This window comes from Plectropomus leopardus, chromosome 22 (genome assembly GCF_026936395.1).
Source record: "Plectropomus leopardus strain MGB_pleo_1.0 chromosome 22, ASM2693639v1, whole genome shotgun sequence".
NCBI classification, from domain to species: Eukaryota; Metazoa; Chordata; class Actinopteri; order Perciformes; family Serranidae; genus Plectropomus; species Plectropomus leopardus.
The window spans coordinates 6,745,486-6,757,805 of NC_142197.1; the positions used below are offsets into that span (position 1 = coordinate 6,745,486).

Genomic DNA, 12,320 nt, shown 5'->3' on the forward strand with positions numbered 1-12,320 from the left:
GTTATTTATTTTAACAGGTATTTTTAACTGTATTTAAAAGTCATTTATAATGTGTCTCTTTTGCACTTTGTCTCAATAATATTTATGTAAAGCACTGTGAATTGCATTGTTGCTGAAATGTCCTACACAAATAAACTTGCCTTGCCTTATTTCATTTTTGGTGAAATTTGTTGCATATATATATATATATATATATATATATATATGTATATATATATATATTATATATAGCAGCTTTTCAGAGTAAAGGTATAAAAGATGCGAGTACTGCCGTCCTTCCAGCAGAGTCCAAAAGGGATTATGCTAATCTGGGCTGCTACAGTAGGTAACATGTCAAGTCAACTGCTGGCAGACAGCTTCACTGACAGATGAGATGAGATGCAGAGCTGCGGAGCTGACATCAGGAAAACTACACGACAACAGCAACTGGGAGTAAACAACCAGGATGCGACTGGGAGAGAGAAAACCAGTGTGGCTGCAGAGATAAAACATTATTCATTACTGTTGCTTGAGATCAGAGTATAAGATCATCTGCTTTCATTTCCCCTCGTTACTCGGTGCTGCGGCATCATGTGACGCAGATCTCGGCACTTCATTCCCTCTCGGATATTGTCAGAGGACATGATATTACATCCCGGAGATAATGATCTGGTCAGAGGGTAAAGTTCCAGCTGAAAATGACCTCCCAGAGCGTTCCTAGAAAACATTGCGTGTCTTCTTTCCCAACATTTCTTCACTTCACGAGTCTAAAGATCCTCCGCTGAAGGCTGCAGCTGGATTAAATGGATTCTGTGGTTAACCACTACGAAGGAAATCAAACTCCCACTTGATATCACTACTTAACTAAAAACAGCTGCATTTTTTTCTAACTAAGAATTACACAGTGAGGATGATATTTCATTATTCAAGAAGGTTGGAAGCAATTTGATGTAGGAAAAAAGATAATGACAAATACAGAGATGGAGTTGACTCTGGGAGCAACAGGCAAGGCCGAACACGAGTTTAAAAGAAACCTAAAATCCATGAATCTAATTTATTCTCTTATATATTTATCTTGATTTATTTAGTTAAAGAGGAACTCAAAAAAGCATCGCCATTGTGCAACACAAGCATCACCTGCAAGTCTCAGTTGCAAAAAAGACACAAGAAAGTCTCAAGTCACTTTTTTCTACTTTGAAAAACTTTTTAATCATTGTTATTGTCGTTGCTATTGTCATATTCTGCTATTCGTTTGACATCACTTTTATGCTGTCATTTAAATTTCTGTGTTTACATTTGCATTTCTTATAAGATTATGAAATTTTACCTTTTCTTTGGTATCAGCTTCAAATAATCCCACTTGTTTTTTTGCCTCTCCCTGCACTGTATACTGTTTTTTTTCCCTAACATTTTTTGTATTGTTAATTGTGCAAAAATCAAGTCTATGCACTCAAGTCCTGACTCAAGTTCCAAATTCAAAACTTTTAGTTTCAAGTCCAAAACAACTGATAATACACTCTTCACCGAATGTTATGGGATTTACCAAAAGATTAATAATTTGTTAAAATTACAAAAATCCTGAATGCTTTTAAAATGTTGCTTTTGTGCTAAAACAAGTTTTACTAAATCTTGAAAAAGTAGTCCTTTTTTCTGTGACACAATTTTAAATATGTAATTAAAAGAATTCTAAATGTAGTTTTCTGCACATCTTTCCCTACATTTTTTGCTAACATCTTTATCTATGTCTATATATCTATAATATCTAATAACCCGCCCCCTCAAAGCTAATTTTCAAATCATTTCCTTGTCACCTTTTACTTTTAGGACATTTAGGACACCTTTGGGACATTTCCTGCCAAGTTGTTCATTGTTTTTCCTACGTTTTTGAAAGAAATTAAGCCAATTTTCTGAGGTTTCAGAGGTTAATATACCAGTGACAGGCGTCTGAATGCAATCCAGATGTTAAAGGGTTAATGGTAATGAAAGGAGTATGTGCATGCAGGGTTGAAAAAAAGCCCCGTGCAGACTTCTACTGTAGCTGAAAGCAGACTGAGTGTCGTCTCTTCTCTCGTCTGTCTGACACAACTGTCTCTGAGAGTCTCATCAGCAGCCATCATGTCCACTGCTGAATCAATCAGGAGGTTGATGCTTACTTTGAGTTCTGCCTGAAGTAATGTCTTCAGCCACACTGTCCTCCTGATGTGTAAATATTTTCATCCTTTATCTGCTGCTCTCTTTTTTCTGTCTCGTCATGTCTCTGCATGACTCCAGTTTGTGAGTTTACATGCGTGTCATTTAGTTGTGATGCTTATCTAAAACAACCAATAAAGTCAGCCTGTCTCCACTGTCATCACATCTGTTCTCAGCTCCTCAGTCCACTGACTGCCTGCACACGCCTTCCAAGATTTAATTATGAACTGCGACAAACCGGGTTTAATTAAAATCGCCTGGTAATTGCCCATCGCAAGATTCAAGGTGATAATAAAGTGAGAGAGAGAAGACGACTCGTGTCTGTCCCCGTCTCTTCCGCCTCACCTCCCTCCGTTCTGTTTCTCTCAGTCGCTGTTGTGCTAAAATCTTCTGCCTCCACCCGGAGACAGATAGTGCAAGACTGAAAAAATCCACACTTAATCAGCAGAGGGGATGGAAAACAGAGTCTTATCTGTCAACAGCAGAGTGTGCTTACTGCGTTAAAAAGAAAATGTTTCTTATTGAAGATACGAGGCTGCACAAAATCAAGCTGATCCGCTAATGTCTTTGGTTGTTTTTCTTCCCCTCGAAATACTTTGACCTGGACACTGCAGGGCATCAGTGCCATTTGGACTTAGTTTTACTGTTGAGCAGCCATCCATGTGGAGTAAGTGGAAAAATGTTCAGGCAAAATGAAGGGAGCTAATGAGGTATGTCTGGGCATTGGAAACAGACAGTGCGCATGGTTGCTTCAGTGGCTCTACAGCCTTAAAACCGTACCCAGCAGATAGCTTAAGCTTTCTGAGGACGGCGTATATATCCCTGTATGCAGCAGGGTTTTTGCTGCTGACATGCAAACTTAGGGCAAGTTAAGAAACTTTGGACAAACTTGTGGAATGCAAATTTTCAGGGGGTGGATAAGGAAGAAACTAGAATTAACATCTTTGTTGTATGCTTCTATGAACCAGTCATGCTGCAGTTCCAGTTTGAGCGAGGATGGTTAACAAACATCTTCAAATAGGCAGCAAACAAGATCTAGACAATCAGCAGTTTCAAGATGGACCACCACAAGATTAGTGTCTCCAATTCAGTATCAGACCAAATGTCTCCCCTTCTGTTGCTGAGATATGATGTAATGGCCAAAAAAAATGTTTTTGCAAAACGTTATGATTTCACAGTCAAGTTGCCCTTTTGGATAAAGAACATCATCGCTTCATAATTTCATCCATTTAGACAATTGTGTGAAATTCTATCATAATTAGCACATTAGTTCTTGGGTTATGGCCAAAAAATGTGTTTTCAAATTTGTGAAGTTTGTGCTAAATTTGAGAAAATTCCCTGAAGACATCCTTGAGATATTGCATTCGTAAGAATGAGGCGAATGCAAGGTATTAGTGACCTTTGACCACTTAAATCTAATCAGTTCATCACTGAGTTCAAGAGGACATTTGTGCTGAATTTGAAGAAATTCCCTCAAGGTGTTCTTGAGATATCTCATTTATGAGAAAGAGACTAAAACAAGGTCACAGTGACCTTGATTGTGACCACAAAAATTGAATCAGTTCCTTGAGTCCAAATGGATGTTTGTGCCAAATCTGAGAAAATTCCCCCAAGGCCACTTTGAGATATCTTGTTTATGAGAATGAAACTGAACTAAGGTCACGGTGACCTTGATCTATGATCACTAATTTTAATCGCTTCAGCCTTGAGTCCAATTTGACATTTGTGTAGAGTTTGAAGAAATACCCTTAAGTTGTTCTTGAGATGTCAGGTTACAGTGACCTTGACCTTTGAGAACCAAAGTAGAATTAGTTCATTGTTGACTGAAACTGGGCGTTTGTACCAAATTTGGAGAAATTTCCTTGAGGTGTTCTTGAGATATCACATCCACAAGAAAGAGACTGAAACAAGGTCACCTTGACCTTGACCTTTGACATTCGACCACCAAAATCGAATCAGTTTATCACTAAGTCCAAGTGGACGCTTGTGCAAAATTTGCTGTTTCCCAGCGTCCTTGAGCTATTGCATTCACAGCAGTGGAACATATAAACAAACAGGGAGCATAATGCCTCTGGCCTCGGCGATTGCCGGCGCAGAGGCATAAAAAGCATCATGAACTTAATTTCTAGTTGTAAATGTCAAAACTGATTGGCTGTCTTTGCCCACTGAATGCCTCAGAGAATTAGTGGCAGATTAACCCATTTTAACAAGATCAGGTAATGGCATTAAAATCAATTTAGTAAATGCTTTGAAGTTGTGTGTGAATGCTGCCCTCACCCTGGTGTTGTTCCTCTCGGCTTTGAGCTCCGAGATCTCCTCCTCCTTCTCCAGCAGCTGCTCCCTGCAGGCGTTCAGCTCCTTGGTCAGTGCAGCGAACTCCTGAGCAACAAAAGGAAGAAAGAGAGAGCATCAGCATCATGGTCAGCGTCACACAATACTCTACAACAGCCCTGCGTGGTTTGAGGTAAAGTGATGCAATGCAACATATGTAAAGCAGAAGGGCTCATTAGCGGGTAACTGGCTGCCAGCATCTGACGATGAAAACATATCAAATGAAATCAAACAAATGAGAATAGAGAAATCAAATAAACAACTACGCTACTAGGAGAAGTCAAAAACAACAAAGAAGGACTCACATTTCACCACATTACATTTGCTGGACATCGCTGATGGATTTCTGCTCAAAATGTTCCTACAACCATATAAAATTTGCAGTATTTGAAGAAGTTTCACAGTACATGTAAAGTGAAATCAGCTCAAATTGCGCTATAACAGACTGACAATATATGACCTGTCCTATTGGTCCATGTTGGACTTCTGTTCACCTACTGCGTTGTACAGTAAAAACTTTTTTGGTGCAGGTAAAAACAAAACAGGAAAAATGGTGCATGTATTTGAAAAGGTACATGCACTAGTGCACACAGAAAATTGCATTTTGAGCCCTGATATATATGTGCTGTATGTGCAGTATTTACACTATTCAGTGAATAAATTAATGTGTTTATTTTCAACTTTCAAATGTATATTTCAATATACCCTAATATAAGTAAAGTTAAATAGTTAAAAGTTAAATATCAAACAGACAAGAACTGTTCAGGCTAATTGAGGGAAAAATGGTTGCAGGTTGAGGTAAATATATAATTTAGATGAATGAATGATGAATTTAGATCTCTTCTATTACAACCTGCAAACTGACATACAGCAAAAAAAAGTCCACTTTTTGTACAAATTCATATTACATCGAGAGCAATCTATTCACATAAAACAGCAACAGCATCAAGGTTACAACCACAGGCCTTTCACAAAATCATTGGTCAAAAATAACCCGAATAAATATTACAGTTCCTCAGTGACGGGCACAGATGCAGGTGGTTTCTCTTCTGGAAAACTCACTAAATCTAATCTGCATACAAAGCAAATAAAAACACATCATGTCTTGCGCATTAAGATGCTATTATTGATTTAATTTATCTAATAAAAGGTATTATATTGAGAACAGGTCAGCCATGTCATTGCATTTTGGAACAAAGGTTCAATCCGTCGTACAATAAGGGGAGAGGATTGAACGGTCTAATGGTAATCTGCAGACCAAAGAGGATTGGCTGTATACAGCGGCGCAGGCTCGGTGCCAGGTGTAGTGGATTTACACCTACAGCTCTGAGTGACGGCACAGAGGACGGCGCTTTGTGTCGACTGTAGTACTACAGAATGAGCATGGCACTGTGGACAACAGCTGAGGCGACAGACTGCGAGCTGCTGTGTGTTCTGAGCTGCATCAGATCAAAACGGCAGATTGAAGTTTTAGTCAGACGGATATTTTTTCATTTTCCAGAGGCAGAAATCATCTCACAGGTTGAGCTGAGCGTCTACGCGAAGATTACATCGAAGACAACAATAAGACGTTTGTTGTTAGATCCTGTATGTACCGTCGATGTCCTCAGCGTGTTCTGTCAGTGTTTTGTCTTTTATTTATTATTTAAATAAATGAATAAGTAAATAAGATGATGATGGAAATAATTATAATAAATTCAAATGACACTGAAGATGAATAAAGAGAACGGTGAGGAGGAGGTGAAGAAGAATAAGGACAGAAAGTATAAGAAGTGAAAGTAGAAGAGGAGGAGTAAGAAAAAGAAGAGGAAAAAAAACAAGAGGAAAACAAAGAAGGGTGAAAAAGGAAGAGGAGGAAAAGAAAGGAGAATGAGAAAAAATGAGGAGGAGGGGCAGAAAAAGAAGAAAAAGTGGAAAAGGAGAGAGAAGATGGGGGACGAGAAGGAGAAGAACAAGAATGGAGGAAGCAGGAGAAAAAGGAATAGGGGAACAAGAAAGGTGAAAGGAGGAGAAGGGGAAGACGGAGAAGTGATAAAGGAGAAAGAAAGTGGAGAGGAGAGGAAGGTAGAGCAAAACAAAGACTAAAAAAGTAGGAGAAGGAGAAGTGGAGAAGAAGGAGGGGAGGAACCTAAAGGACTAAGAGGGAGGAGGAGAACGTGAAATGAGAAAGACGGAGAACTAGAAGAAGGAGAAGCTCAAGAAGGGGAAAGCAGGAAGAGGAAATAAAGAAAAAACAGAAGAACAAAAAGAAGACAGAAGGAGGACGAGGTGATAGAGATGTATTAAAAGGGGAAGGAGGAGGAGAAGAATAAGAAAGGAGAAAGAGGAGGGAGGATGAGGAGAAAAAAGAGAAGAAAATAGGAGAAAAACAAAAGGAGAAAGAAGATGAAACAGGAGAAGGAGGGAAATAAGTAAAGAGGAAGAGGAGAAGAAGGAGTAAAAGGGGAAGAAAGGGGAGAAGGTGGAGGAAGAGGAGGAAGATGAAGAGGAGGTGGCACAAACAAAAGCAAATATTCACTTAATCATTAAATAAAAGTTTGCATTTGTTTTCTTGGATGTACATTAAGTCTTAAAGTGTCCACTGAGTGTGAAATGCACCATCCTGTCCTGACATGTCCTCCGTCTCCCCTCAGCTGTCCTCCCTCTTTTCGTCTCAGTCCATTTTTCTGCAGATGGACACTGACAAAAGATTTAAATACGGCTGAACTACATTTATACCCCAATTACTGCCTGATTCTCCCCCGCTGCTCCTCTCACATCCGGACCACAGCAGCTCTCCCCCTGCTCCGTTGTTCTCCTAAACACACTTTTGATTCTCAAACTCGCTCGGGGATTCGGCGCTGTGTTTCCCCGTGACAATAACACGCTGGTAAACAAGCATCAGAGGAGGAGAGACAGCCTGTCGCTCAGGAACACTTCAAACCTTTGTCCCCGTCATCGCGGTCTAATTTAAGAGCGGAGCAGACGCGTCTTTGGAGTGGCTCCCATCAGGCGGGAAGAAAGGAATCAAACAGAGACACAAGTGTCTCAATGTGACTCCTGAGTGATGGGACGTGTGTGTTATATTTTCATTTACAACCCGGCGATGTGGCACAATAACCAGCATGCTCTGTGTTTGATTTCATAATCAAAAAAAGGGTAAATGTGTGGATTTATCTGAGCGCGCAGAATGAGGAGTACTGTAGGAATTATACCATCTGCTTCTCAAAATGGGAAGGAGGCATTGAGCAAAATGGCTCCAAAATTAACAAAAAAAGGAAAAAAAAGTACAAGAAAATAACAACAAACAAAAAAGTAAATATCAACAACAAAAGAAAACAAACAACCCAAAAAAACAACAAGGAAATTACCTGAAAAACTGCTTTAAAATTATAGTAAGTCTGTAAAAATAATTTTACATATGTAATTATAGCTAATATTTATAAACATAATTCTCTACATTTTTCCATAGCTTTTTAGAAATAATTTTCTATTTCTAAAAAACCCAAACTTGGGCTCTATGTGACATTTAGAGTTTATGAGTTACAGAGCTGCAACAAATAACGGTCAGCTGTTAAATAAAAACACCATTTAATGTGACGATTAATGATCTATTTAACAATGTTTTAAGGCAAATGTGATTCTGTCTTCTTAAATGTGAATGTTTTCTGGCGTCTTTACTCCTTAATTACAGTAAGCTGAATATGTTTGGATGGTGGACAAAACAAGACTTTTGAGAACGACTTTTGGGAAACACAAATGGACATTATCACCATTTTGCAATGTTTTATACATCAAAGAACTAAGTGATTACTTCAAAAATAAATCAACATGTTAATTGACAATGAAAACAATCACTTGTTGGCGTCTGAAAGTGGACGGGAAAGTGGCGGCAAAGATCTAGCCCGTGCACGTGTGGTACACACAGAGGGAGCGTGAGCTCATCTGTGCTCAGGACGCCACAATATCTTTAGCAAATAGTTGTTTGGTGTTATATTATTGATCTGCATGTCACATACAGAACGCTGATTGAAAAAATATACAACAAACGATCCAAAATAAAATTAGTTGCAGCCCTATTGTTATCACTCTCCTTGTACAGCACTTGAAAAAAAAAAAAAAAACGTGTGTTCTTCACATAAAATAAAAATATAACAAGTAAATCATTAAAAGTTGTTAGACAAACACAGCCAGTGATCTGTCTATCTGAGTACACATTGTAATTCAGAGTGTGTGCACCATCTGCCCTTCAGGAGACGAGGACAATAACTTAAAGACAAACTCCAGGGGGTGTGACAATATTGTGTCTTATCGCTACAGCGGTGATCCTTATAGGATGAAATCCTTATAGACCTTATAGAGCGACAAATCCTCCGCACAAAGACACCATGAAAAATCACTGCTGACGCTTGCTCTGTTATTATGAGTGAAGGCTTCAAAAAAAGTCAAGTGGATTAACTGTAATCAGAGTCGGTCATAACATTTATCATTGATTTCTTTCAGAAACATGGGAAGACGGCGATGAGCGATGAGAAATGACTCAAAAATTATCAGAAAATTAGGAAAAAAATACAAGAAAATAAGCAAAAACAAACAAACAGAAAATAAAATGCATATATATATATATATATATATATATATATATATATATATATATATATACATATATATGTTCTGTAACCTGATTTTTTATGTAAAGTTTACAGAACTAGAAATGATTTCCAGGTAATTTCCTTGTCACCTTTTTCAAATTTTTTTGCAGTTTAAAGAAAATTTCTCATTATTCAGAGGTTTAAACTGTAGCAACTGAAGACAACTGATGTTGATCCAAGAGTTAAAGGGTTTTTTAGGCTGCTTGATGGAAAATTAAAGCAGTAAAAATACTCAAAATCTAGCATACACTTACACTGATATTGGTTTTTTTAAGGTGGGACTATTTTTTGGGTGGCTATAATGAGTTTTACTGCTGCTTCTGCAAACTGCGGGCGTACCGACTAACGTCTACTGTGTATAATACACTGACTATGAATAAGAACCTCAAATAACCCCACTTCAAATGAATATGAACTATCCCTAAATAGAAAAAGCAGTCAAATTACCACATCATGCCACACGCGACCTCACAGACATAACAACGGTCTAACATCCAGTATAACCAATAAAAACCCAGTTGTAACTGGTCCACATAAGTCAAAACGCCAAAGGTTAAACTGTCAGGACAAATGTGTCTATTATACATGAGTGCCTGCAGAGTAACGACTACATTATCAGAGGAAGATCAGGTCAACTGTTACAACCCAGCTGTTACCATAGCAACAGAAGCTATCGTGGAGGAAAGAGTTGGCCTGGTAACCGAGTCATCTTTATACAGCGTTGACCTATATCAGACTGACACAACTGAAGACAGAGAGATTGTAAGATTGTAAGATTTTAAGTTTTTCCTAATTACAGTTTCAAGCTCCAAGGCTGGTACTATGGTGTTTATTTTAACTTCTTTCATTTTTCTTCAGAAATGTTTTGCAACTTCCTGTGAGATGTTACACTGAAGACACATGATGTTTTCACCAATGACTGGAAGTCATGCGCAAATGCTGCTCAAGATTTGTGATGCTGATTGGGCAGATGGGGGCGCTATTATTAAGGCCCAAAAAATCAATATGAAAGGCCACATCCCTCAAGTTTGTCACACAAGTGCAGCTTAATGTGCTCTAAATACACAAAAACCATGAAGCTCCTGATGGGAAACTTTTCTGCCAGTTTCAATTTTTGGGAAATTTTTTGGACCAATGTGTATCAAGTTTTCTGTGTATTACCATTATTAATTTAGGTGATCTTTTTTTTTTTTTTTTACATTTTTCCTGTGTTAATAATTGTGTTAAGTGTTAATTGTAATAATTATATTGATAATAACAACAACAACAACAACAACAACAATAATAATAATAATAATAATAATAATAATAGAGGTTGTTTTAAAAATTTGTGCGATTGAATTTGTGCTCATTTGAAACGGTGTAATGACGAGCTGAATGACTCTAAAACAGTTCAGTTATTTATTTTAAAATGAAGACTACTATAGGGATATAAACAACAACAACAAAATTATTATCGGCTCTTGGCCAATTCATTACTTTACACACCCCTATAGGCCCTGAATTTTACAAATGTTTTTTTCTCTCTTGTCTTTCTTCACTTGTTATTTTGCTGCTAAAATCCAAATTCCCCACAGTAATCAACACACTTCCATGTTATCTCTGTTATCTCTATCTCTGATATAATCTGAAAATAAAGCCCTTGTGTCATTATGGAACATAATACTCCTTCGCCAGAGTGCATTTTCCAAACTTGGTTTGTGCTGTAGGTCAGGCACAAAAAAAGAAGCTTAGAGCCCATAAATCTGCCTCCCAGAGGAACAGAGCTAATCACAGTCACCTCCCCTTAAGAAAAAAGCCCTTCTGCAAATTGCATCATTTGCTTTAATGCTTGTGAGACTCAACAATCCCTGCTGGTAAGCCTCAACTTCCTCAGCAACAGTCGGCAGTATACTGTCTCTGTGTGGAGCTCCTCTTTAAACAAGCCGTCTCAGAGCGATTCTTTGTCTTAGAGCTGAGTTAAAGAAAAGGCTTTGACCCCGGGGGCGGGGCGAGGGAAGGTTTTTAAAACTGTCTTCCTAAAGGCAACACTGACAGCAACCTGCTGAAAGATCATGGGCTCTAGTGAAACAATATTTCACACACTATGGTGGCTTCTAGATCTACTAAATGTCTGCTCAGGTGAAATTATCGAGCGCTGATATTCAACTTACAGTCTGCCGGCCGAATCTGCACCCTGATAGGGTGTTAGGAAGTTTCTAGGATTTCAAAACATTTTAGGACATCAAAAAAGAGCTTGTTTATCAAAAAGTGCCACTGGAAGATCCCCAGACAGAGGTCCTGGTAAGCCCCCAGTGTCCTAGAAAAAAACTCATAGAAACTTCCTAAAATCCTGGAAATGTTCTGAAATCCTGGAAACATCCTAAAATCCTATAAATGTCCTAAAATCCGACAAACAGCCTAAAATCAGAGAAGTGCTCTGAAATCCTAGAAACATCCTAAAATCCTAGAATGTCGTACCATCCTAGAAATGTCCTAAAATCCAATAAACGTCCCAAAATCTGAGAAGTGTCCCAAAGTCTGAGAAATGTCCTAAAATCCTAGAACGACATACCATCCTAGAAATGTCCTAAAATCCGACAAACATTCTAAAATCCGAGAAATGTCTCAAAATCCCAGAAATGTTCTAAAATCCTAGAATCATCTTAAAATTTGAGAAATGTCCTTAAATCCTGTAGACGTACTTAAAAACTATAGAAAATTCTAGGAATGTGCTTAAATCCTAGATACGTCCTAAAATCCAAGAAATGCCCTAAAATCCTAAAAATGTCCTAAAATCCTACATATGTGCCAAAATCTTAGAAATGTTCTAAAATCCAAGAAATGTCCTAACATCCTAAAAAAGGTCCTAAAATTTTAGAAATGTTTTGAAATCTAAGAAACATTCCTAACCCCCCACCCCAAATCCTAAAATCCTACAAATTTGGTAAAATCCTGAAGGCCTAGAATTGTCCTAAAATCCCAGAAACATGCATGGGGCTGCGTCCGGCCCCTGGCCTCCTGTCATTTTGCAAAAGTGGCCCCCAAAAACAACCCCCAAAACCCCAAAAAAGTGATCTGAGTTTCCCTGCCACAGAGAGAAGTTGTTAGAGATTAATAAGAGAAGTGAATGTTGGTATTTGTGACTCGGGGAGTGTCAGCTCATTTTGAAACTGTTGTCCTCACACTAAACCGAGCAAGCTGACACCC

The 12,320-nt window shown here is 38.2% G+C and overlaps 1 protein-coding gene across 3 annotated transcripts in view; it reads right to left on the bottom strand.

Annotated features, from left to right (window-relative positions):
• The window catches only part of ppfia2 (PTPRF interacting protein alpha 2), a 253,750-nt gene that overhangs the window by 63,979 nt on the left and 177,451 nt on the right, over window positions 1-12,320 (bottom strand). For all 3 annotated transcript variants that reach the window (XM_088073032.1, XM_088073033.1, XM_088073034.1), the window contains one exon: window positions 4,447-4,548. In XM_088073032.1, the coding sequence (XP_087929158.1) occupies window positions 4,447-4,548 (102 nt within the window). The remainder of the gene's footprint in view (window positions 1-4,446; window positions 4,549-12,320) is intronic.